This window comes from Mus pahari, chromosome 17 (genome assembly GCF_900095145.1).
Source record: "Mus pahari chromosome 17, PAHARI_EIJ_v1.1, whole genome shotgun sequence".
NCBI lineage: Eukaryota > Metazoa > Chordata > Mammalia > Rodentia > Muridae > Mus > Mus pahari.
Window position 1 is genome coordinate 43,697,097 of NC_034606.1, and position 25,273 is coordinate 43,722,369.

Below are 25,273 nucleotides of genomic sequence, written 5' to 3' on the forward strand. Positions count from 1 at the left end.
AAGGGTCCAGGAGACGGCAGATAGGGACTGTGGCGCTGGGGTCAGTTGGATCTGGACAGAGCAGAGAGATGGTTTAGAAAGTAGGCATTTTTGGTTTTGAGAGCCGAAAGTCAAAGGTATATGCCGAGGAAACCAATTCTCACTCTTAACTGATACACTTTGAATAATAACAATTGCCCTTGAAGACAATTGTTCATAACACATCAGCTGATGCGCTCCCCGGGAGGGGAAATATGTTGCTTCATTGGTGCGTGAATGTGGTGGTCCCCGGCATCAGATCCCTCACTGGTGCCTACCTATATAAACCATTCTTTCTTGGCTTGTGGGCTGCACAGGCTAAGGAGTAAACTGTGGCCATCTGTGGCTGATGCTGGTCTAAAATGGACACAAGCTCTGGACAGCCCTGAGGGTCCAAGGTGGGGCTTCTTCTTGCTGTGTTTCTCTGCTCTCAGCCCTGCATGATGCTTCCCAGTCACCTGCTGCCCACTACCTCTGTTGCCCCCTACCCACAGATTCCCCTTGGCTCCCCAAGCTCTGAGCTCATCAATTTCATTCATTCATTCATTCACTCACTCACTCACTCACTCACTCACTCACTCACTCACTCATTCACTCACTTGTCCATTCATCCTCTGATACCATTGCCTCCAGCCTGGGTCCAGGCTCTAGGGATAAAAGAAATGGGGTTTGCTCCGGGCAGACAATCCACACCATATCACTAAAGAGAGTCCAACCTTAGCTGGGACGAAAAGGAATCGGGTACAGAGATGGGGCTGGAAACCATGAAGCTGGGTGAAGAGCTGGCTTCTCACCAAGCAAGGCTCTAGGTAGGGCAATCACAACTAAGCCTCGGGCGACTTATGGTCATCCTGGGATCTGGTCCTCTCAATCTGGGTAAGCAGGGAGCCTCTGAGAATGGAGAAGAGAGGTCTGGACCTTGATTTAGGTTTCCACGGTTCTTTCACTGCTGCACAAGTCACATCCAGGGCAAGGACAGGAGCAGGAGGCCAGGCAGGAGCCTCAGGGTCTTCGCACAGGCTTTTCCTGCAGCTGGAATACTGATTTTGCACCATCCCCATGTGTGTGTGGGGGGGGGGAACGGTCATCTGGTTGACCCCAGGACAGGGAGACTCACCCTCAGATGTCTAAAGTCTGTCTTTGCAACTGTGATTTATTTCCTGGTGCCTCATCTGAAGATGGGCATGGATATTTTCTGTATTAGACTGTCAGTGCCCCAAGGCACTGATATAGTAGGCATTCGACTCTATTACAAATGAAAAGGGATGGAAGATGGATAAATGGATAAATGGGTGCATAAAAGGGTAGATACATGGTTGGTTGGATGGACAATCAGACAGACAAATGAATGGACAGGCAGACAGTCAGACAGATGGATGGATAGTCGGACAAATGGATAGACAGGTGGATCGATGGATAGATGAATGGATGGGTGGGTAGATAGATAAATGGATGGATGCATGGACAGCCAGATAGCCAGCCAGATGAATGAATGCATCAATGCATGGATGCATGGATGCATGGATGGACAGTCAGATGGATGGGTAGACAGATAGACAGATGGATGGATGGATAGGTGGATGGATGGATGGATGGATGGATGGATGGATGGATGGATGGATGGATGGATAAATAGATGAATGGATAGTCAAATGGATGGATGAACAGATAGATGGATGGATAGGTGGATAGGTAGATAGATAAATGGATGGATGGACAGTCAGATGGATGGATGGATGATGGGTAAATGGGCAAATGGATGGATGGATGGATGGCAGATGACTGAACTCATGGAGTTCATGGGTGGGTGAGTGAGTGATAGATGAATAGGGAGTAGCAGAGGGACAAGAAGGGACACCTGGTTCCTGAGGGCACGCTAGAAGTTAGAGAGTACTGGGACAGTCCTTCTCTAGAAGGCTTCTGCCAGCAAAAGTGACCGAGGTTCCTGTTGAGCCCTTTTTCTGGTAAGCCAGGACAGAGAAGGGAAAGCGTAGGTCCACGCCTAGAGTTTTGGGAGCAAGGGACAGTGTGGATCCAGAGGGACCCCACCGAGATGGCCCTGCCCTGGTAATCTGAGGTTCTAGAAGCCTGTGGCTCAAAATCCCAAATCCCTGACTTCAGGCTGGACCTGGCCCCCAGGGCTGTCAGATCTGCTGGGGTCCTGCAAAGGCTACTTGGCTGGCTTTCCCATGTGATCTTGGCCTTGGCAAAACCATGATGGTGTCTCCACCCTCACAGTAGAGGGCTCCCATGGCCAGCAATGGTGCCATGAGACAGATAGTTTCTCAGGAGCCCAGACACAACTGGAAGCCAGGCGTATCACCATGGGGCCAGGGAAGGACCTACTTACTGAAACAAGTCTGTCTTCTAAAACATGAGATGACCTTCTGGCCAACTCTCAAACTTTCTCACTAATGTCCTCATTAAGGATGTCTTGGGGCTTGTCACCCCCTGCTGGCTCCTTCTGGAGCTGAGTCTCAGGTCTGCTTTGTACTGACTGTGTGACTTCAAATACGTGTCTGAGCCTCTCTGAACCTCATTGCCAGCTCCCACTTCACAGTGTTATGCAGATAACAGAATGAGTCACCCCACCCCAACCCTCACCCCCCAACACACACACACTGCAGCAGCTCCTGTGACCCAGGGACTTCTAACTTCTGAGCTCCTGCTTGCGAGGGAACCGAGGACCATGAGGTTGGACAGAGGAACTCTCTCTGTCCTGGCTCTGTCCCCAGCCACATGACTGTAAAACCCACTTCTTGGAACTTCAGTGTTCTCCTTCAGCAAAGGCCACCACCTGGCTGCCAGGCACCTGACCACGGTTGACAGGAGACAGAGAAGAGGCTCATGGGATGCCCACACACCCCTCCCTTCTCTCACCTGGCTGACTCTCCAGAGGCCTCACCAGCCTTCACAGGATTCTAAGAGTGCCACCCGCCCCCCTCCTGCTTTATCACACTGATTTTGCCTTTTTAACAAAAGATACTTGAAAATCAAGAAGGACACCATCACCTTCTCTTCTCGATTTGAAAGCAGGGGCTGAAGGCCATGAGAGGAGTCTCCCAGAACCGGGAGGACCATAACCCACCTGGTTACCAGGCAGGACTGGGGAAGGTCGGGTCTGTAGAGCCTGCTCTCTATTTAACCCTATTCTTCCCACAGGACAGCTGCCATGCTCTCGCTCTTTACCCAGCCCATGAGAATTCCCTCCCCGCCCCAACCCCCACAAGGGGAAAGTGATCAGGGAACTCTCCTGTACTGTCCCTGTTGATACAAGTCACATGCCCTTCTCCCATTAATCTGCTCTGTGTCCATTTTATTCTTAGCCCGGCTGAGACCCTTAGACAGCAGAGTGAGATCAGCCTGCTCAGGAGGCACAGGGACTCTATTAAAATGCTGAGTCACAGCCTGACTGCTTGAGGCTCTCCCTTGGCCACCTGTCACTCCTGACACTGCCACAATTCTTAGTGTTGTCCTCCCACCCACCCCCACTGACCTATCGTTGCACTTTACCCCTCCTCTTGTTCTAGGTACCCTCCCCGAAGCCTGAACCCTTTGCCCCCACACACATCTCCCCTTCCCTTCCTGCAAGCTTAGACATCACCTGCTCTGAGACAGGCTTCCTCTCCTGGGCCTCCCTTTTCTGTCTGCAATGCAATTATTTTTCATTTCTGATTTGCTCGTGTGTTCTTCAAGCATTCTTCCCAAACATGATTCTGAATCCTGTTGTGCTAAAAAGGTTTTAAATGAAGAAGACACAGGCATCCTCCAACGGCCCTCTCCCTAGTTTGTCTCAGAGGCAGCACTGACCTTTAGCTGTGTTTATGCGCACACATCTTCTGAAGCATCCTTCTGCCTTCTCTCCGCCCTACCCGCCATGCACAAACTTGGTGTGTTTGAGATAGACTCTCACTATGGAGCCTAGAGTGACTTGGCACAGTTGATCCTCCTGCCTCAACCTTCCGGGGTCTGAGCTCCTAAGTGTAGGCTACCCACCCAACAGGCATTTTAAGTTTTTACTTAAAAAACCAAACCAAAACAATCTTGTTGTTGATCCTTTGCAAGTTTCCCATCATGCACCCCAGTCTGGCTCATCTCTCCACCCTCTCATATTCACCCTTTGCCCTAGCAACCTCCCTCTCCCCCCCCCCCACCAAATAGAACACACACACACACACACACAAACAAACAAAACAAAGCATAAAAAACATCTCATTATGGAAGTTGCAGTGTGTCACACTGTGTCCCACAGTCTATCCCTCCACCCACTCACGCATCTTCACTTGGGAATGTTCGCTGCAGTGAGTCACTGGTCTGGTTCAAGGTCCCTGGCTTCTATGACATCAATATTGGCTCCTCACCCAACTCCTCCCAGTTTTCCTGTTGTTGCCTTGTGTTGTGGAGTTCTGGATCAGCAGGACTGGCCCTTCCACACATACCAACAGTTCACAGATGGTGTAGATGTTGGGGTTGGGCCAAATCAAAGCTCTGGGTCCAGGCCTGGGTCATAGCTAAGCCCGCCCGCCCACCTGCTCTCCCTTATCCATACCACCAGGGGGAGCTCTCCAGCACTGCTCTGGCTAGGCCACCCAATGTGGCCATCAGTAGGAGGCAGGTCAGCATTCCTGCTCTCAAACCCTCTGCCATGCTTGCAGAGGCAGCTCCACTGTGGTACACAGGGATACACTGTGATACAGTGCAGCTAGGGATGGGGAGGGTAGCACTCTTCCAAATGCTGCAGCCTGAGAGGGGCTGGGCCAACTCTCCCGCTCTCTGTCCTGAGGCCAGCTTTCCTGACGGCAGGAGGTGGTGAGGAGAGTTCAGGGGAGGGCATCACCTCTGTACCCAGGCTACCTTCCAGCAGCTGAGTGGAGGGGTCAGCTCTCTCCCACACTCATGCCCTCAGGGCCAGCTCACCCTCGTCCCCGTCACGAGGGCCAGCTTCACTGTGCCACGCTGGAGAGATGGACGGTCCACTCACCTGAGTGTAAAACATTTACGTTATGTGTCTGAGTTTTTGCCTGCATATATGTCTGTGTACCACGTGTATGGCTGGAGCCAAAGCAGGTCAGAAGAAGGGACCAGATGGTTGTTAGGAGCCGTGTGTGTGTGTGTGTGTGTGTGTGTGTGTGTGTGTGTGTGTGTGTTGAGGGGTGGAGTGTTGGGAACCAAAACGACTTCTTCCTTCTGAAAGAGCATTCATTGCTCTTTACCAGCCGAGGCATCTCTCCAGCCCCTTCTACGGCAGAACTCCCTCCCACCATTCTTCATTCTTTCACTTGCTTACTTAAAAAATAAACACATTCATTTCCTGGGGCTAAGCATTTCCACATGACCCTACAGTGCTCTCTCTCTTAGGAGGCATGTAACCTCTGGAAAGTGTGTGCCTGGAGACAATTAATGCCTCGCCATCATGGACGGCCAGAGCGGGCGTTGCATTTGCGGCTGAGTCACTTTGCCTTAGCTCATGGACGCCATCTTTCTTTGGTTCTTAGACTTCTGTCACTGTGCCCATCCCCAGTCCACAGCACACGCAGTGGCCAGAGCCAACCCAAGAAAGAGGCCATGTGCATTAGAGCTGGCAAGGCCAGAGCAGTGAGGCATGTGCCGGGAGGACACCGTGTGCCCCATTTGTAAAACATGATATACAGGATTTGATGTTTGATCTGTTGGGTCTTTGGCCTCACATCTCCTTTCTGTTCTCCTGCTTAACCATGAGTTTTTCTACCAGTGCCTAGGTTCCAGAAATAATGACTCTGAGACTGAATTACTTCTTTTTTTCCAAATGCAGATTAGCAGCATAACTTTATTTTCTTGAGCAACAAACATTGAAGCACCAGACTAAATGGCCCCTAAGTGCCTGAGGACCAAATCAGGAAAAAAATATTAGGCCCCCACATTTATGTAGTCGTTACTATTTCTAGAGTCTTTTCCCTAGGGAAAATTGTATGGCTTAGGAGGAGAGGGAGATAAGGTCAGACATGGGTCCCCAGCCAGGCTTAACAGGAAACCGGGGGCCCAAAGAGCTGTATGGCGTTCACCACTAGGGAAAGCTGGTCAAGAAAGTTGATGATGGAAATTCGGAGGAGTCGAGAATCTTCCGCGATCCAGTGTACCTCCAGCATGCAGCCGCTCACTTTAAGCTCCTTCCCTACCAGTCCTCGGTGCGGTTCGACATCTGGAACAAGGGACCCACAGGCGATCTCTGCCTCCAAAGAGGTCGGGAAAGGCACGAAGAGGGCGAATCTCTGATGTCGGCTTCCAGGCCTTTGGGTTAAAGGCACAGTGCTTTCGCTGGGGTTTCGGAAGGCTCCCTGTGCTCCACTGTGAGCTCCACTGGGATTAACTGCCTTTGTGCCTGCATTACCAGGCCAGCAGCGGCTAGTCGGACCATCGGCGGCGCCATCCGCAGTGTGGCTTAAACCTGTGTGTGCTGTCTGCATGTCTGCGGCTGTTCCTCCTTCCAACCCACCTTCGTGGCACCAGCCCGCCGCCTCCGCCATGGCTGCGGCCCAGAACCCGCCTTCTGAATTACTGCTTGAATGAATTAAATGCCTAAGCCACAAGCTTGGGCTTGTTCCCTGCTGAATAACTGGTGTTTATTCTATTTCATGAGTGCCACGCGGCTGGCTACCTCTTCTCCGTTTCATGAATCTGTCTCCTCAGAGTTCAGGCAAATGTCTTCCCACAGCTGACTCTATCCCAGAATCCTCTCTTCCTGCCAGGACGCCCACCTCCTACTTCCTGTCTAAGCTAATAGGCCAGTAGCTTTTTATTGACAGGTGATGCTCCCACCCAGTGCACAAAAGGTTCTCTCTACACTGTTGTTCAACCCAAAAGAATAAGAGTGCTTACTGTGTGGTGTTATAGACTTTTGACTTTGTCAATTTGCCTGGACTCTCAGTTTCGGTTTGAACTTTTGATCAATATTGAAATTGTTGAGACTTTTGGAGAAAACCTCAGTGCAGTCCGGGGTTTGAACAGGGCAGCCGTGTTGAGTAGACTGGTCGTCCTCTGCAAACGTCTTTATGTGGAGATTAAGTGTGATCTAAGGAAATGCATTAGGGGTCAAACTGACATGGGCTGCGACCGCAAAGGTGAATCTTGATTATCAAGTTGATTGAATTGACAGACACCTAGGAAATTAGTAAAGAACAGCCTGGGTGTCTGTGGTCATTTCCAGAAACGACTAGATAATGGAGCCTCTGACTTAACCACTGATTTAATCCCCTGAGAGTCTAATTTCAGACAGTGTTGGGAAGTGGAACTGCGGAATGTAGGGTCTAATGGGAGGAGGCAGGTCACTCAGACCATGGTTCTCCAGACTCAGGGCCTGCAGAGGAGCTATGCTGCTCCCCCTCATCATTCAGGATGGCTGGGCTCATCCAGGCCGCTCTCCTGGTTCACACTGGTAGTAGATGGGGCAGTCAGAGGGGACTCAGCTGATGTGGCACACACAAGATGGGTCACAGGCATGGCTACACCTTGGTGGGCAGTAGAAACCTGCTTCATCAGGATGGTAGATTATGGGCATGGCTGGTTCTCTCTCTCTCTCTCTCTCTCTCTCTCTCTCTCTCTCTCTCTCTCTCATTTAAGTATATTATTTTATCCATTCCCTCATTTGTGTCAATCACTCGGGAGGCAGAGGTAAGCAGATCTCCATGAGTTCAAGGCCACCCTGATCTACAGAGTGAGTTCCAGAAGAGCCAGGCCTATAAAAAAGAAACCTTGTCTTGAAAAACAAACAAACAAACAAACAAAAAGAATGACGTCATAGTTCTGGATGAGAACCTGAATCGGGGACTGAGTGTCTGTGTTGACAGGGCACATGGGACTGAAAGCACAGGGGACAGCTACACAGAGGGGCCACTTCCCTGCTCTCTGCTGGCATGGGGACCTCCTAGATAGCCTGTGAGCTCCTGAGGGCACGGTGCAGCCCCCAGACTCCATGACAGCCTGCCAGATGAGTCCCGGCTCCAGTGAACAACAGAACTTAGGATGACACTTGGGGTGGCACAGTGTGTCTGTGACACAAGATCCGACCCGGATCGCCCGTGCGTTTGGAGTGGGGACTGAGAGAGGGAAAGAAGGAGGCATCCTGGGAAAGATGTCACTGCTGACCAGGGGAAAGGGGCAGGGCCCAGCACAGGAGGGGCAGTGCAGTCGGGGGCTTGAGTTAGGGGATCCTAGGATGGCAACCACCCAGGTTTGACTTGTGAGTGTGGACGTGAGATGGTGAGGCTCAGAGGTCCCTGCTTCGGAAGAAGGAGCGGGAAGCAGCCGCCCGGAGGCTGAGAGCTTTGGAAGAGATGGAGGTCCAGCAGGTGCTTGCCTCACTCCTGGGCCATGATGCCATGGACAACAGGGCTGAGCATAGAGTAGAGAGCCCCGGCCCCTCTGAGGCCACACAGTGTGGTCTGGTGCCAGGTGGATGCTGTGGAGCAAGCCTCACTCCGGAGCCTACCCAGCAAGCACTTCCTCCTGTTTCAAAACATCTAGTGTTTTCAAAACCATCTCACAGCTTGCCGTTTTCTGCTCAGGAGGCCTCTGATCTTCAGCCGCTGCGCTCAAGGTCTAGGGCCTCAGGTACTAAGAGGGAACATCAGCGGAAAGTCTGGCCAAGAGCAACTGGTTCCAACTGGTTCCTCCAGCATTCATCCCGGAAGCAAGGCTGACGCAGGCTAACAGTGCCCGCCCGGTTTCATCTTTCCATCCTCTGTCTGAAACCGTTGGCTTCTGCTGTTGATGCTGTGGCTGCAAGCTCACCAGATGACAGTGGCTGCTCTGGACATTCCATCAGTGCTCAGAGCAGGAGACCACGTTTGTTATCTTTCTCCCAAGAAACAGCGTCTCCGACTGACTCTCCTCATGCGTGGCCCCAAAGGCTGAGAAAACATGTATATCTACTTTAAAGATTTAGTTTTGTTTTTAATGGTGTGTGTGTGTGTGTGTGTGTGTGTGTGTGTGTGTGTGTGTCCACAGAAGCCAAAAGAGGGTGTCAGATCCTCCAGGAGCTAGAATTAGGAGCAAAACTCTAACAGCAACAAGCACACACACTTAAACAGCCTTTCCTCTCCCTGAAAACAAGTGTTTCGGCAATGCTAAGCACACTGCTGCCCTGCCCTAAGCTGGGATTCTGTGGACAAGGAGAGAGGTGGGGGGTGGGGAAGGGGCAGGAGGGCTGGGAGAGGATAGGAGAGAGTGGGAGGGATGGAAGGGGTGGGAGAGGGATCGAGGAGTGGGAGGGTTAGCAAAGGTGGGAGAAGGTAGGGGGATTGGAAGAGGGAAGGAGGGGTGAGAGAGGCAGAAGGGGCATGGCAGGGAGGGTCAGCAGGGGTCAGGAGAGGTATTTCATGTCATTACTCTTGGGGTAAGGCAAAGACCCCAGGGCAGCTGGGGGGAGCTGAACACCCACAGCAGGAGCCCATCCCAGCACACAGGGAGTTTAAGGCGCACAGGGACAGGGCCTGGGTGGGTGGGCAACAGAAGGAGAAGAAAGGTTATTAGAGGTGGTGGGGAGTCAGGTCAGGGTTTTCTCCGTTCTTGGCCTCTTAGTCAAGGAGCTGAAATAAAGTTTCACACAAATTGCAAAAGTAACGGGGACTTTACTCAGGTTAAAGCGAAAGCTGAGATCTGGATGAAATAAGCTGTCAAGGTGACAGTGGGCTGGCTGTGTGCTCGACAACTCACACAGAGGCTCAAGGTAACAACAGCCCGGGTTTTGCCGCCTACAGAAGGGGGCGGGGGAGGGGGAGGCTTAGCTACCTCGTGGCTTATTTGAGTGGTTCTGGGTTGAGAACTACTGTTTTGATGAAAAACCTCATGGAAGGTTTTGTACTAGAAAAGGAGCAGAGAGCTAAAAGAGGGACTCTGGTTGCACCCCAGGTCTTTGACACCCCAAAGCGATGAGGGTGCTGGTCCTCCCCACCATGTTGGAGAACTCAGCACATGTGGGCTTAAAACCTTTCTTTCTGTGTCAGAGAAATCTTACCCTCGTGTGAGCCAAGCTAAGGACAGACAGAAGCTTCCTTCACTGGGCCAAGCCCCTCCAGAGGTAGAGTCCCTTAAATGGGAGGGGGTGGCTGAGGAGTTGGGTGGGAAGCAGCTCTGGAACTCTTGGAGAAAGAAAATGAAGAGGCTGAGCTCCTTTTGGCTAGCTTTCCAATGTCAGGGGGAGCCATTTTCTCTCAGCCTTTCAGAGACTCGGCCTGGCAGCTGGGGGAGAGGGTGGAGAACAGCACATGTGTCGCTAAACCTCTGAGACTATGGTAGCACCCGACAGACAGGCCATCAGAAGTTGGGAGAAGGACTTGGAAGCTCAGACAGTGCTAGGGCCTTGACCATGGATTGATAAGTCAGGGAAGATGTAGGTGGGACTGTCTCAGGACCCTGGGGTGCCTGATATGGCCACTTCATCAGCTTCCATAGCAGCCTAAACTCTCTAGTAAGAATTTCAAAACCTTATCCAGGCACAGAAGTGTACATCTGTAAACCCAGCATTTAGGAAGCTGAGGCCGGAGGATGGCAGGTCTGAGGTCAGCCCCAGGCTATATAATAAAATTTTATCTTTAAAAAAGAAATGAAAAATGAAAAAAAACAAAAAAAAAAAACAAAAAAAAAAAACAACTCAGTTTTTCTCCTTGCCAGCTGGGGCAGGAACTGTCCCTGGTAATGGTAGAAAGGGTACTTACTGTGACCTCTGACAGTCAGGGTTATAGATCCCTAGCTCCTGGATACCCACCCAGTTCTCGGAAGGTTGTTCCCCTTAAGAATTGATTCCCCCAATGCCACACACACTCATTCTGTACCCCAGCTCTTTGGCATCACCTCTGCTCCTGGCTCTAACACAACTCATGGCCAGCCACAGTGCAGCCTCTCTCTGATCCACTTGTGTGATTGAAGGTGGGCCTAAGACAAGCTGGTCCAACCAGAGTGACCTTTCCTTAGAACTTGCCTAGGGCAGGCTTCATCTGAACTTGACCTTGGAGGATCAAGTCCCAAGAATCAGTGGCCAGAAAATGACCCTGGCAGCAGCGGCAGACCCAAAACAAGCAGGAAGCCAGGCTCCGCGGTGTCTTCTGAGCCCTCTGCCCCGCCTTGATCAAGCTGTGCCTGAACTCATTGCACTTCCACCGAGAGAATCAACACATTTATTTTCTGCATAAGCAAGAGAGCTGTGTTTTCCATTTGCTATGGATCGGGTCCTGACTGGCAGGTGGGGTGGACAGTCCCAAGAAGGTATGGCTCTGCCCTTCAAGTAGAGTAGGAGGTCTTGAGAGACAGTAGGGGTTGGCTGAGCTCAGACCCTCACTTGGCTGGGCAGATGAGAGATTTACTGAAATAGATTTGTTCTGTGTTTTTCTGAAAAAAGAGAACAGAGGAGCAGAGTTCCACATCTCTCCCTTCGGTTCAGGGAAGGAGGTATCCCAACATGGCAAACACAGTAGTGGCAGGCCGTGGAGACCGGAAGCTTCGAGAGAGGCATCAGGAAGGCCTGGAGCAGATGGGCGTGTGACGCTGTATGACATGAGGATGGATGGCTGCGTCTTGGGGTTCCTGATGACCCCTGGGAACACAGGAGCACCCCAGGTAGGATGTGACCTATGAACATCCTCCCATCCCCTGGGGCCTCCGTGGAGGAGAGAGACAAGTTCTGCAGCTGACTGGGAAGAAATGCCACACGGAGGGAACAGCAGTCCCACCAGCGCGTCATGGAGCTTTGGTGGGGACCCTGGAGGGTCAGGACCATCGGGATGGGAGGACTGGGGCGGCACCTGGAAGGGAGACAGGAGAGGGTCAATGTTGAGGACAGACAAGGATGTCCCAGCTCAGGGCCATCCAGGCTCATGGTTGCTTTTGATTTCTGCCTCCCCCAGAACTCTCTTCCGCTCCTCCCCACGTGCCCTGCCCAGGGTATTATTGGGGTTCCCTGGCACCATTAGGTTTTTGTGACAAGGACGGGCTTAATGAGAGCCAGGCAGCTCTTGTGTCTTGGCATTGGGCAGGTTCTGGCTTGCTTGGGTTGTATCCATCAAGGACAACTCTTCACCGGCAGTGACAAAGAGGGGAAACTGAGGCTACCTAGGACCCAGGGCCCTCTGTCTTGGTCTAACTTTACTCTCAGTGACCCGAGGGCTGGGCCCAGGGGCTGGGCGCCCTTCCTTCCAGCGGCAGAGGAGAGGTGTATACCTCTAGAGCAGGCTGCAGGGGCGCTTCTGCTGTCGTGTGGGCTGTGGGCAGAGGACTGCTCGGATTGCCTCATCAAAGACGGTCTTCAGGCCTCGCTGGGTGAGGGCAGAGCATTCCAAATACTTGACTGAATCTGAGGAGAGACAGGGGGAGCAGGGGCCTGAGTCATGGAGAAGCTGTGTCAACCCGAGAGGGGAGTATCACCCAAGCAGGGAGTATCACTCAACTGGGAGTATCACTTGAGTGGGGAGTATCACCCAAGCAGGGAGTATCACTCAACTGGGAGTAGCACTTGAGTGGGGAGTATCACCCAAGTGGGAATATGCCTCTCTGTACTTCATCTTCCTCTTGTAGACTCAGTGGGGATGGTGAAAGACCCCAGGACACAAGGTTCTTTGTTTGGAAGGTAGAGAGGACCTGCTTCCCTGACCAAATCCCCCATGGATTTCCTCATGGAGCTGACACCTCTGAGAGGGTATGAGGACGGCCCAGTACATCATTTAGTCACACCCCAATATATAGGCAAACCATAACAGCGGCTGTGGGACCTGCCTGCCCCAGGGCAACTCAGTGAGGAGATGAAAATGGTGAGTTCTTCTGTGCCCTCCAGAGGACAGGCCCCTGGTGGCATCTGCATGGCCACCCACCCTCTGCAACGTGAGCCCAGAGCCCTGACAGAGGCTGGGAGATGCGGAGTCCTGAGGAAGGAAAGGGGAAGGAAGGGAGGTCCGTGGCCTCTCTGGCTCCTTCTGCTTTCCTTTCTGGGGCAAGCGCTTCTGACAGCTATGAGGAACTGGTGGCCCTCCCGGCCTCAGTGGGCCCAGCACAGAGCAGCCACAGGCCCAAAGGCACAGCACTGCAAAGAGCTGAAGAGGAAGCCGCTGAAGCCAGGGCTTGGGAAATGGGTCATGGCAGCCAGGAGGAAATGAAGCTTCAGGAAGCCAGACCCTGTGCTGTCACACCAGGGTGCTTCTTGTTCCTGGAAAGTTCTCAAGGCTCCATATTCCCACTGAGAAGATGAAGCCAGGCTCCTGCCCTGGCGTCCAGCTGTTTATTCCAGAGATGAATCTGGGTGGGGGCTCATGGCCTCTGTCCCTCAGGTCCCCATCCTTGTGGTGACCAACAGTGAGGTACTCTGACCCTGGGTCCCTAGGCATTCAGCTGGGACATTCACCTGCTCATCCTCACAGCAGCTGGAAGGGAGGGGCTTTCAGCTTCCCACAAAGGATGAAATAGCCTCAGGGAGGAATGTCACAGGCTGAAGAACACACACACACTCCACATACACACTCCATATACCACACACACACTCCACATACACACTGCATATACCACACACACACACACACACACTCCACATACACACTCCACATACACACTCCGTATACCACACACACACACACACACACACACACACACTCCACATACACATTCCACATATCACACACACACTCCACATACAGACTCCATGTACCACACACACACACACACACACACACCACATACACATTCCACATACCACACACACACACTCCACATACACACTCCATATACCACACACACACACACACACACACACACACATTCCACATACCACATATACTAAATATACCACACACACACACTTACACATACACTCTACATACACACTCCACATATCACACATATAGTCCACATACCACACACACTACATATACCACACACACACATACACATACACTCCACACACACACTTCACATACCACAAAAACACACACATTCCACATACACACTCCACATACCACACACACACACACACACACACACACACACACACAGAGGCATGCATGCACTCAAAGTCTAAGACCCAGAGAGGAGGAGCTCACAGGCAATCAGTGATGCAGGAAGGAACAGATCCCATTTACAGGGCCCTGTCACTGGAGAACACACACTTTATGAGGAAGAAGTATGGCCAAGAGTGGCTGGTGAATGAGGCCTGTAAATCCAGCACCAGGGACTCTGAGGAGGGCAGTTTATACAAATTGGAGGCTAGCTTAGGCTCCACAGTGAGTCAAGCAACAGGAGGGGAGGGGAAGGGAGCAGAGGGGAGGGAAAGTCAGGGGAGGGGAAGGAAGAGGAGAGGACAGATAACCTTGGGCTGAGAACCTTCGCTCTACAGTGGGCCACAGTCAATGCGGAGACCCATATTGGTCAAAGTGCGGAGACTAAGCGATTACTGAGTGCCCAGTCCTAAGTGGACACCAACATCACACACAACCATCCCACCCCGAGGTTAAGGAACACTGAGCAAGATGGAGCAGAAAGAACCAAGGTGCTGTAGATGCCTGGGGATGTCTTCTGGACATGACACGGCTCACACATGCACAGCAGCTATGAGATCTGGGCAAGGCCAAACCCACCAGAAGTGGACATTCCAGCAGGCAACTCTAACTGGAGTCAACAGGCTACACACACATTCACCACACACATTCACCACACACACACACAATCACATCACACACCACACATACACACACAATCACATCACACACACCACATACACACACATTTACCACACACACAATCACATCACATACCACACACACATATTCACCACACATACCACATATACACACATTTACCACACACACACACACATACAATCATATCACATACCACACATACATGCACACAATCACATTATACACACACACCACACACATATACCATACACACCACACACACATATACACCACACATACACACATCACACTCCCTCACACACAATCACATCATATACCACACACACATATTCACTACACATACCACATACACACACATTCACCACACACCCACAATTACATCACCCCCCCCACATACACCACACACACATATCACATCACACAGCACACACACACACATACACCACCACATACACACACATACATCACACACATACATCACACACATACCACACATCACACACACACACCCACACCACACACATCCACATATCACATCACACATCATACACATACCACATACACACACATTCACCACACACCCACAATTACATCACCCCCCCACATACACCACACACACATATCACATCACACACCACACATACCACGCATACCACATACACACACACACACCACGTACACCACCACATACACACATATACACACACCACATACACTACCACATACATGCATATCACACACACACACACACACCACATACATACACCACATCACACACACCACATATACCAACACATACACACACATACATAACACACATACCACACACCACACACACACACACACACACACACATTCACCACACACACATATACACACACCACGACATGAAGGGAAGATGGGCATGTGTCAGGTGCCAGAGGAGAGTGGGGGGAGGGTTGAGGGTGGATATAATCAAGACAGGTTGTTCACCATGTATGAAATTGCCAAAGACCAAATTAACATGTCCTATCTCTCTGTCTGCGCCCAGACCATGAATTGTGTCGAGCTGCCTACGTCCCTGCTGCTGTGTCATTCCCACGTGATGGGCTGTGCCTTGAGAGGTGAGAGAAGAACTCGAAGGGGAACGGGGAGGGTAGCTCAGTGGTAGAGTACTAGTCTAGTGTGAGCGAAGTCCTAGGTTTGTTCCCTAACACCCCCAAATTATGCAGACCCCTCTGGGGACAGGCTGGTTAAGAAAAGAAGGCTGGGACCGTCCCTGACACGTGTGAAGCTGAGACCCTGGGAGAAGCAGCAGCGAGGCCCCTGGGGAGGTGGCCATGGCAGCCACAAGAAGGCTGCGGTTTCTCTTCCTGTGAAGAGCCCCTCCCTCCCGCTTCCTGCAGAGGAAGAGGTACAGGGCTGGGTAGAGGCCAGACCTAAGCTGGTTGTTCTGCCTTAGGAGGACACCACAGGATAGGCTAGACCCAGAGTCAGGGCTCCTGAGGATGGAGCGCTTGGCCGGGCAGGTGTCCCCACTGGCCCAGCCAGCAACCATCTTCCATCTCTTCCCCAGCTGGGTGACTTTGAAGGGTCAAGTCTCCTCTGCCTGGTCCTTGGAGACAAAGAGTGACTGATGGAAAGTCAGGATGAGTAAAGACAGGGAGGTGAGGGCCAGGCACAAAGGACTGAGTCACCCTGAAGTCCCCAGCAGGGACACCTTCTCCAGGAAGCCTTCCAGAAACAGCCCAACCTGACTTGGCTGCCTGTGCTCCAATCAATCATAGGCTATGCCTCCCATCCCATGCCGTGATGCTCTGGGCACTGTGGACCAAGTCATTTTACCCAGACGCCGACATGGCAGGAGCCATCACTGCTGCTATACCTTTGTGACAGAGAAACACGGGCACAGAGAGGCCAAGGGACCAGCCCAGGTCACACAGCTGGTACAACGGTTTGGAGAACAGAGTTTGACCACGCAGCATACTGATAATACAAGGCTGTGTTCAGGCGCCTCCAACCCCCAGATACCTCCTCTCTCTGAGCTTAAGTCCCATACCAATATCCTTGGCCAGTGCCAGGCCCTGCGGGTAGGTGATGGGAGCCAGCTTCTTCTCCTTCAACTTCTCGATGGTGTCCTTGTCATCGCGAAGGTCCAGCTTGGTACCCACCAGGATGATAGGGGTGCTGGGGCAGTGGTGCCGTACTTCAGGGAACCACTGGAGTGGGGGAGAGTGAGAGGGAGCAGTGGGGAGTGGGATAAAGACACCCAAGGCACCAGGAAAAGGGGATAAGAGCCTCCCCACACACACACACACCAAGCCCCAGCAGGACGGTCACAAGGCAGAGCAGGATCTGAGCAGGCATGCAAAAACAAGACAAGAAAAATGGCAAGATATTTTTTTGGAGATAAGAGTCAAGCGAGTTTGTGTGTTGATAAGAAGAGTCACAAGGTTGGATAGACAAAGGGACAGGGCTCAGAGGCAGGAGGAAGCCTCACTGTTCCACCCCTCCCCCCACAGCCCAGGGAGTCTCTCCCCTCACTGGTCCTGTGTGGTACTAGTGACCCTCTCTCCCCTGGCCTCTCCTAACCCAGGATAGACCTTAACTGCCCATCCCCCCCTTCCTCAGCCAGGCCACTTGTGACTCACCTTGGCACGGACGTTCTCATAGGAGGCCGGGCTGACTAGCGAGAAGCAGATGAGAAATACATCCTGAATACAGAACAGGGCAGGTCAGCACATGGAGGCCAGAGTCCTGTCTGGGGAACCCTCCCTCGGCTCCCATAACCTGCCACCTGACACTCCCCTTTGACCTTGTGGGTAGAGAGCCCAGCTCTGGGGACCCAGAAGCCACAGAGTCCCCTGCAGCAAGTCACCTGCCAACCTCAGCACCAGGCACACTGGCCCCTGCCTGGCACACACTGAGAAAGGCTAGCATCTCAGGGCATGGTGACACTCGGGGCAGCAAGGCTGAGGGAGCACGGTCTGGGGAGGACCCTAGCTCTGCCCCTACCCCAGGCCTCAGAGGGAGACTCAGGGCTGAGCAGACACTGCTGGCCTGAAAGCCATCAGCAGTAAATGGAACAGGATCAAGACTTGGACCACAAGGAAGCACAGGGGCGGGTACGCACTGTCTGTGGGTAGGAGAGCGGCCGGAGGCGGTCATAGTCCTCCTGACCTGCGGTATCCCACAGCCCCAGGTTCACGGGCTTACTGTCCACCATCACATTGGCTGAGTAGTTGTCAAATCTGTAGGGAGCAGGAAGGAACGGGTCAGCCTCGAACCCAGAGCCCCAGACTTCCAGCCCAAGCCAGTGTTGTTCTCCCGAGGCCAGGACTCAGAGAGGGACTGTGACCAGCCCAAAGTCACACAGCACCATGCAGCTGGCTGTCTCTACAACTAATGGATACTATTACAAACGCCTTAAATACAAGTAAACAAAGAGGGTGACCGTCTTGATCATTTTTTTCTGCCTCCCTTTCTCATCCCTGGGAAAGGGGATTGCTGGGTTGTGTGAGATTCTCTCTGAGGTTGCTCAGAATGAACTTTATCTTCCCCCTGTGCTGGACACCTAACATGGGTCACACGGTGCCTATTGAGTGACGGCTTGTCCCTGGGTTAAGCTGGGTCTCCCTGAAGCCAATCCTGGGTGAGAGAGGCGGTGCAAGGTGTATTTGGGAAGCTGTCAGAGGGAAACAGGAAGGAGATGGAGCCCATCCAGGTCAGCACCGGTGAGCTGTTCTTCTGGCAGGCCCGTGGGAAGGTGAAGGGAGGCCCTGAGTCTCCTGGAGGGGCAGGAAGCAGCAGATGACCCACTATCTACTCATGTGACAAGTGACTGTGCTAGGGCCAGTTCTAAGGGACAGACAGACAGACATCAGTTCCGGACCCATAGACATGTCTGAGCCTTGTACTGGTATGGGCCAAACACTGGACCAGGAGCCCAGCGAGCTAGTGTTGGGACAGGGAACACTCTGAAGCTATGGGGGTGTTCCAGCCCAGTGTTCCACGCTAAGTGGAGGGAGTGCTCTTGAAAGTAAAATCACATACCCAGGGGGAAAGAACGGGTTCCTCTTGGTAGGGTGGGGGGAGGTGGAGTGAATCCAGGATCAGAGAGGCATCGTGACTCACCTGAGGTCGCACAGCCAGTAAGTGACCGACCTAGGGGACAAGCTGTGTCCAGCAGGCTCACTATGCCCTGCTGTAGCTGTGATTTTAAGGACAGCTTCATTGCATGCCCCTTGGGTCTAGGGATCTAGGGATCATCCGACCCCCACACTGAGCTCACACACGCACCCACTCCTTGTCTCATGACCGGGTCCACTGAGACCTCGAGCTCCTAGCTTCTCCGTCTGCTCTTCCCTCACACGGCAGGCTCACGCCGCCCACCTCCTGAGGTTGCCCACACTGACATCTGGAGAAATACTCCTTCCTATTCCAGCTTACCCAAGTAGAACAGTCCCATGTACCCTAACTTGCTTCTCACCCTCAACTGGACTCTTTGCACCACTCCAGGGAGACTTCTGCCTCAGCCAGGTCAGTCCCACTAATTACACTCCTTGGGGGAGTGCGGGGGGGGGGACCCAGCTTGTTCCTTTCTGCCCTGAGGCTAGTCCAGAATAGGTGGTTGGCACATAGGTCTCTGTTATGTGCCTACTCTGGGAAGCATCCTTGTGGGTCTCAGAAGAACCTTCTGGGAGACAAGGGCGGTCAAGGTAAGAACGCAAGTGCCATAGCTGTGTGGGGTTCTGGCAAGCTGGAGACATCAGGACCCTCTATTGTCCCAAGATGCCTCGAGGCAAAGGCATCTGTCTTTTTGGCTCCTCTGAGCTTTCAGGACACCCAGAGAAGGTAGGGAACCATCAGGACCTTTCAAAGCACCCTTCTAGTGCCTCCCTTGGCCAGGTGGAAGGGGATTCCCTACGTGTATTAGGCCTTGAAGTCTCACATGACCCAGGAGACCAGAGAGGAAACTGAGGCCCCAGGTCAGCTCAGAAGCATGGAAAGTGGCTGCTCTTCTTATGACGTCCATTAGGGGGCGCCAGCAAATGAACAGGAGAGGGTTGGCAGAGCCCTGGACAGGCTCCACCCACCAGCCAGGGTGCTCTGCCCACTGCCGGCAGCTGCTGTGTGAGTGATGTTCTAGAATCAGAAGTGAGCTAGATACACCAGCCTCCTGGCCCCGCACGGCTCTGCCCCAGTCCTGAAGAGTTCTCAGCGGATAGGACATAAAGGGGAAGGGCTGCAGCAGACAGGGAACACTGTCAGAAAGGGAGGCGTGCTCTGGGGCTCTCTTAGGGAGAGCAGGGAGCCAAGAGAGCCCAGGATATCGTGGACAGGACTGAACAGCTGGAAGAGATGGAGCAGATGAGGTGGAGCTTGGGGAGCTTTGATCCCCACCCCTTGTACTGGGTTTTAAGCATAAAGGGGGGGGGCAGATGAAGGGCTTGGGCCAGGTTGTGGCTCTAGCTAAGTTCTTCTTTTAAAAGTTCATCTAGGGGAAAAATAAATAAATTCATTAATTAAATAAAAAAGATTTATCTAGGGACTGGACCTGTGTGTGCTCAGGACCCCCATAAAACCAGATGTGATGGTACACATCTGTAATCCCAGCACTCCAGAGGTGGAGGCAGGAGGATCAGGAGTTCAAGGTCGTCCTCATCCACACAATGAGTTTCAGACCACCCTGAACCACACAATAAACCAACCAAAAGAACTCTACAAAATTTACCTGGAACCTGGCTGTTGGGGAGACTGAGGCAGGAGGATAGCTACAAGCTCGAGGCCAGCCTGAGTATATATCCTACCACAAAAGTAAAAAACAAAATCAAAAGGTTAAAGTTCATGTGGGCTTCAGTTGGACAGAGTCAGGAAGGAGGCAGGATGGGAGCCCACATCACAGCGCCCGAAGGCACGGGGCTGCTGTCATGCCTCTGTGCACTTGACATAGACCCATTCTCAGGCAGGTGTCCCCATCTAAGAATCTGTGTACCAACCTCATTGGAAGCAAGTTCATCTCAGAGGAGGAAACCCCAGTGGCAGCCCGGCCCCATCTACCACCTTGATGATTGATCGTGGACAGACCTGAGGGCCCTCGGCACCTGACCAGCAGTGGGGTCTGTCAGAATGGGCCACTAGGACCCTGGGAAGCCTCTGGCTTCCACCTCCCACCTCCTCACAGGGACATCGCTTCCCAAGGTTCAGATCTCCAAGTCCAGGGCTTGCCTCTGGTAGAAAAGAAAACTGAGCTCGTGGGCTCAGAGGAAAAGTGGTTGCTTTGAAATCCTTGAGCAAGTGGGTCCTCCAGGGCTGCCTGAGAAGGCGGGCTAGGGCCCTGACTCAGGGACAAGAACAGCATCAACACACCGGGTGACAGTGGCCTTTAACCATAATTCCCTTTGCTCCACCTGTTCTTGCTCAGGTCTAGCCTCAGCCCTCTCTGACTTATAAGCCTAATGGCAGGAGTCATTCATGCTCCGTGTGGCAGGGAAGTTTTTAAGTCTTCATTCAAATCAGGATGCAGCTGGGCAGAAATCGGGGTCCAGCTGCCTGCCCAGCCCCTCTGGCTGCTCTCTGTTGGGTCCTTCATCTTAGCCAGGTATTAGAGGCGGCTGAATCCTCTCTTCCAGAAAGGGATCCCTGTAGAGCTGCATTAGGGACTTGGAGCGGAGCCTTGGTTTGGCTCTAGTTGGGTGGTGGCTCCTTTGATAGTGTGGGAGGCTTTGGGCTCAGGATACTGTCCCTCTGTGTCCCTCAGGATACTGTCCCTCTGCTTTCTACTCCTGGCAGGGCTGCCATGAAGACAAAGATGAAGGCCCCGGTGAGGTGCTGAAGGCAGACAGAGGTGCTGAGTGACCCAGGGGGACAAGCCTCATAGCTGCCATGGGCCATCGGGATATTGTAACACCCATTTCCCTTGAGGACCCGATGCAATCACTAGTGTGGCATCCCGTACCGGGCCACCAACCCGAAGGCCTTCTGACTAGATGCTAGTGGTGAAGACTCCTCTGGGCCTTGTCACCTCAAAGCACAGATATCACACATGAGACCTTGTGTGTATTACACAATGTGTCAACCACCTTGTTGAGAAGCCAAGGCCTTCTCAACATATGGGTCCTTGGTCTTGAGAGAGAGCTGGCAAGCTCCTCTGGCGATTGACGGGTCTTTAGCCTTGAAGGCTTTCAGGAGGGCACCATGGATAGGCCTGGAGGGTGCAGGGATGGAGATGAGGCAGGAAATGCCCCTGGGCATTTCTGGCAGAGGGAAGAGCTGGTGCAAAGGTCCTGCGGTCGGCTTGCCTAAAAAAGCAACACAGTGGGGAACATCCCTAGAAGGGAAGATTGGGGGATACTTTGAAGAGCTTGAAATCTTTGCAGGAAGCTGGGGAGCTGCCCTGTGAGTATTGGGGTGCCCTGAGTCTCTTCTGACACCTGTGGACTCCTTGTGTAGCATGTGGGAGCCGGTGGCTACGTCCTGCACCAGAAGATAGGCTTCCCACAGACTGCGGCTGGCACTGCCCCCACCCCAGCACATGGGTCCCCAGACACTGCTGCTGTCTAAGTTTCTGAAGTCCTCCTCTCCCCCCCCCCCTCACCTCCATAGCCCATCTCCACCCCTCTTTCTCCTCCTGCCTGGCTTGAAGGACATCTTCCTTCCTGTCCTTTGACACCTTCCCACCCCACAGTCCCTCTGCCTTCTGGAGCCTCTGTCTTCTTAGCATACATTCTAAGACTTAGTATAAGTCACCGCATTGCATGTCGGATCACCAGCCAGCTTCCCCACAGTGGAGAGAGTCTCACTAGCCTTACCAGCCTACTTGATCTCAGGCGCCCACAGGGGACAGCCCCCAAGAAGTCACTCACACAGTGGGGATGTATTCTCCGGGGAAGGCGTTGGTGGTGTAGCTGATGAGAAGACACGTCTTGCCCACGGCTCTGAAAGACAAGAGACAAGATGCAGGAGAGACCGAGGTCACAGCTCCCCTTCACCGAGGTCAAGATGAAGGGAAGGCCGGAACTGTACCAAGGATCCAGTCTCCCGATCCCAGACAGCCCCATACCAGTGTGCTCTACCCCCTGCAGTGCCCATAAACACTCTGACTTCAGTCTTAGCCATGGGTGTGAACCACGCATCTGAGGAGAACTCGGGGGATGGGGTGGGGTGTACAAGTACCAGTGTGTGGGATACAAGTGATAGGCACAGATGACCATGGGGCTGAGGAGAGGACCCTGGAGACCTGAGTAAGACTGTCACATGTCTCACTTGAGTTTCAGATCCTGCCTCCATCATTTGCCATCTACACAACTTTGCAGGTCACCTAAACGCCTTGTACCTCAGTTTCCCCATATAGACAACAAGGACAAGCCCATCTTTCCAGTAAAATAACTGATACTTCTAAGACACTGAACCCAGTGCTGTAGGAGTGGCACCAACCAATGACTGTTAGGGACTGCCCCTCTTTGAAGCCAGGAAGGCCTGGGTTCAAATCCTCTACCTCCAAGGCAGATTACGTAACTTCTCGGAGTTTCGGTCTTTCCCACCTGTAAAACGAACTCTGTGGGGGAAGACAGATCACATAGAAAGCCACGGCACGGTGATCACACGCAAAAAAGAAATGGGATGACCACCATTTAAGCTATCTCCCTACCAAGCCGGGAGGTCACCCAGGTCATTCAGCAGGAAGTTGAGAGGCCAGAGGGGACAGCTCTGGGCCTTCCCCAGTTCAATTCCGTTAAGTCACTTCCCACTCTAGGAGGTTGCTCGGCTCTCCCTGCCCCCTAAACGTCTTCCCTCAAGCCCCAGCCTGCCACCAAGGTAACTTTGAATGTGTAGAACCATTGACTTCCGGCCCCCTGCCCCCCCCATCAGACACAAAGCAGAAGTGAGCAGAGCAGCTGCCACAGATAACGGGCCGACACCCCAGCAGTGGTGGCGGCTGCAGCAGCGACCAAGTCAGACCTAGTCAGCTGAGGGTCCTATGCCCCCAGCAGAGCCAAAGTGTGTGTGACCTAGGGACACAAGCCAGGAAAGGTCTCAAGACCTCAGTCCCTCCCCCTTTCGAACAGAAGCTGGGTATCTAGTGCATGTCAGGATGGATCTAGCGGGACCTAAGATGTACTTGAGGACTACACCCTAACGTGCCAGAATATATGGGAGACACATGAAGAAACTCAGGCCTTGGGTTATGAGAGCTTGTGGTCCCAAGATCTGACAATGGCTATCAGCCTTCAGCAAGGCTGCAGCCAGCCTGCCCTCTGGAGCCCTTACACTGGCCTCAGGGTTCCCCCTTGCTCCTCACAGACATCCCCTTAGATCCTCCCTGCCACATGGAGTCCAATCACATACAGCAGCTAGGACAGCCAGGCATCTCTCTCAAGCCAGCCCAGCCCAGCCCTAGGAGCTGAGGCTGGACTGAGAGCCAGAAAGCTTGGAGATTTCCAAGAGTCCCCAAGGCCCAGCAAGATAGCAACTAGAGCCTGGGAAACAAGGGTCCGAAGGTCAAGCTGCTGATTTCCCTCCCCGTACCTGCATCCTGAACGGAACTGATGCTGGCCCCCGTAGGAGCCCTGCCCCAGCTCTCAGGGTGCAGGCAAGCAGCAGCACCCCACCCACAGTCCCAGGCCCTCCACCCAAGAGGCTTCCAGAGTGGGGTGGGCTGAAGGACAGAGGAGCAGTCCAGACCCACCCCAAATGTTCCTGGTAAGCCCTTACAAGGAGAGGAAGCGACTTTCCCCAGAACCTCTGGGAGCCCTGAACCTGTGAGTGTACCAGGGAGGATCTCAGAGACATCTTGGTAGGGAGTGGGAGGCAACTCAGCCAGGTACTTACCCATCACCCACCACCACACACTTGATGGCCTGCATTGCATCTGAGGCCCAGCAGCCAGGGATGACAGTTGGAGGCCGGGAGCGTTGCTGTGGACACCAGTGGTATGGAGTGGCTAGGAGGTGCCCGGCAGCCAAGAACAGCACCCCAGCTCAGGAGGCGGGAGGAAACGGAAGAGGAACTTACCCAAGCTGCTGCCCCACAGCCTTGAGGGGGTGGAGCATGTGGTCTGGAAGAGGACCTGGGGCCCCACAGGTGCAAGGTTGGGCCCAGGCCACCAAGGGCACCTGACTTAGGCTCCAAAGGGAACCCAGGCACCCTAGGGAATTTAAGATTCACTTCCTAACCTAGGGCAGGGACAAAGTTGCTCTCTAAGAATCTGCATCCTCCAAGAAGTCAGTTGGCCCTACTCCCATGGGCAAGCACTTGAGTGCCTACTATGTACCAGGCATTGTGTTGGGAGCTGGTGACTCTAAAATGCAGGAAGCCAGGTTGTCCTGGAGTTCCTGCTCTGTAGAGAAGGCAAACCACACCACAGGTGCTATGAGCAAGGCAGGAGACATGGGCCAAGGGAGAGCTACAGAGTGACCTCAGAGTCACCAGCAGGGAAAACTGGTGGCTGTGAAGTGTGATGTCAAACAAAGGTGGCGGGGGGGGGGGGGGGGAGTGTTGCCTAGGCAGGGGCCAGTGTGTAGATAGAAGGCAAAGGAGGGGGAAGGAAAGAGAGAAGGGAGGAGGTAGAGGAGAGGGGAGAAAAGAAGGAAGAAGAGGAAGAGGGGGAGAAAATTGGGAGGGGA

At 53.0% G+C, this 25,273-nt stretch overlaps 1 protein-coding gene and 1 pseudogene across 2 annotated transcripts; both read right to left on the minus strand.

Annotated features, from left to right (window-relative positions):
• Window positions 1-5,837: 5,837 nt before the first annotated feature.
• On the minus strand, window positions 5,838-6,461 carry LOC110335272 (annotated as a pseudogene).
• A 4,684-nt stretch (window positions 6,462-11,145) lies between these two features.
• Rac2 (Rac family small GTPase 2) lies at window positions 11,146-24,652 on the minus strand. Of its 2 annotated transcripts, XM_021216505.1 has the most exons (7): window positions 24,480-24,652; window positions 22,514-22,585; window positions 17,782-17,899; window positions 17,300-17,362; window positions 16,708-16,867; window positions 12,208-12,340; window positions 11,146-11,792 (listed from the first exon to the last, which is right to left on the minus strand). In XM_021216505.1, exons 1-6 carry the CDS (start codon window positions 24,512-24,514, stop codon window positions 12,210-12,212), a joined length of 579 nt encoding a protein of 192 aa, XP_021072164.1. In that variant the 5' UTR covers window positions 24,515-24,652; the 3' UTR covers window positions 11,146-11,792; window positions 12,208-12,209. The 2 variants fall into 2 exon arrangements, with proteins under 2 accessions (XP_021072164.1, XP_021072165.1); XM_021216506.2 differs by lacking the exon at window positions 11,146-11,792 and having other exon boundaries at window positions 12,280-12,334; window positions 16,695-16,867; window positions 24,480-24,599.
• Window positions 24,653-25,273: the final 621 nt, after the last annotated feature.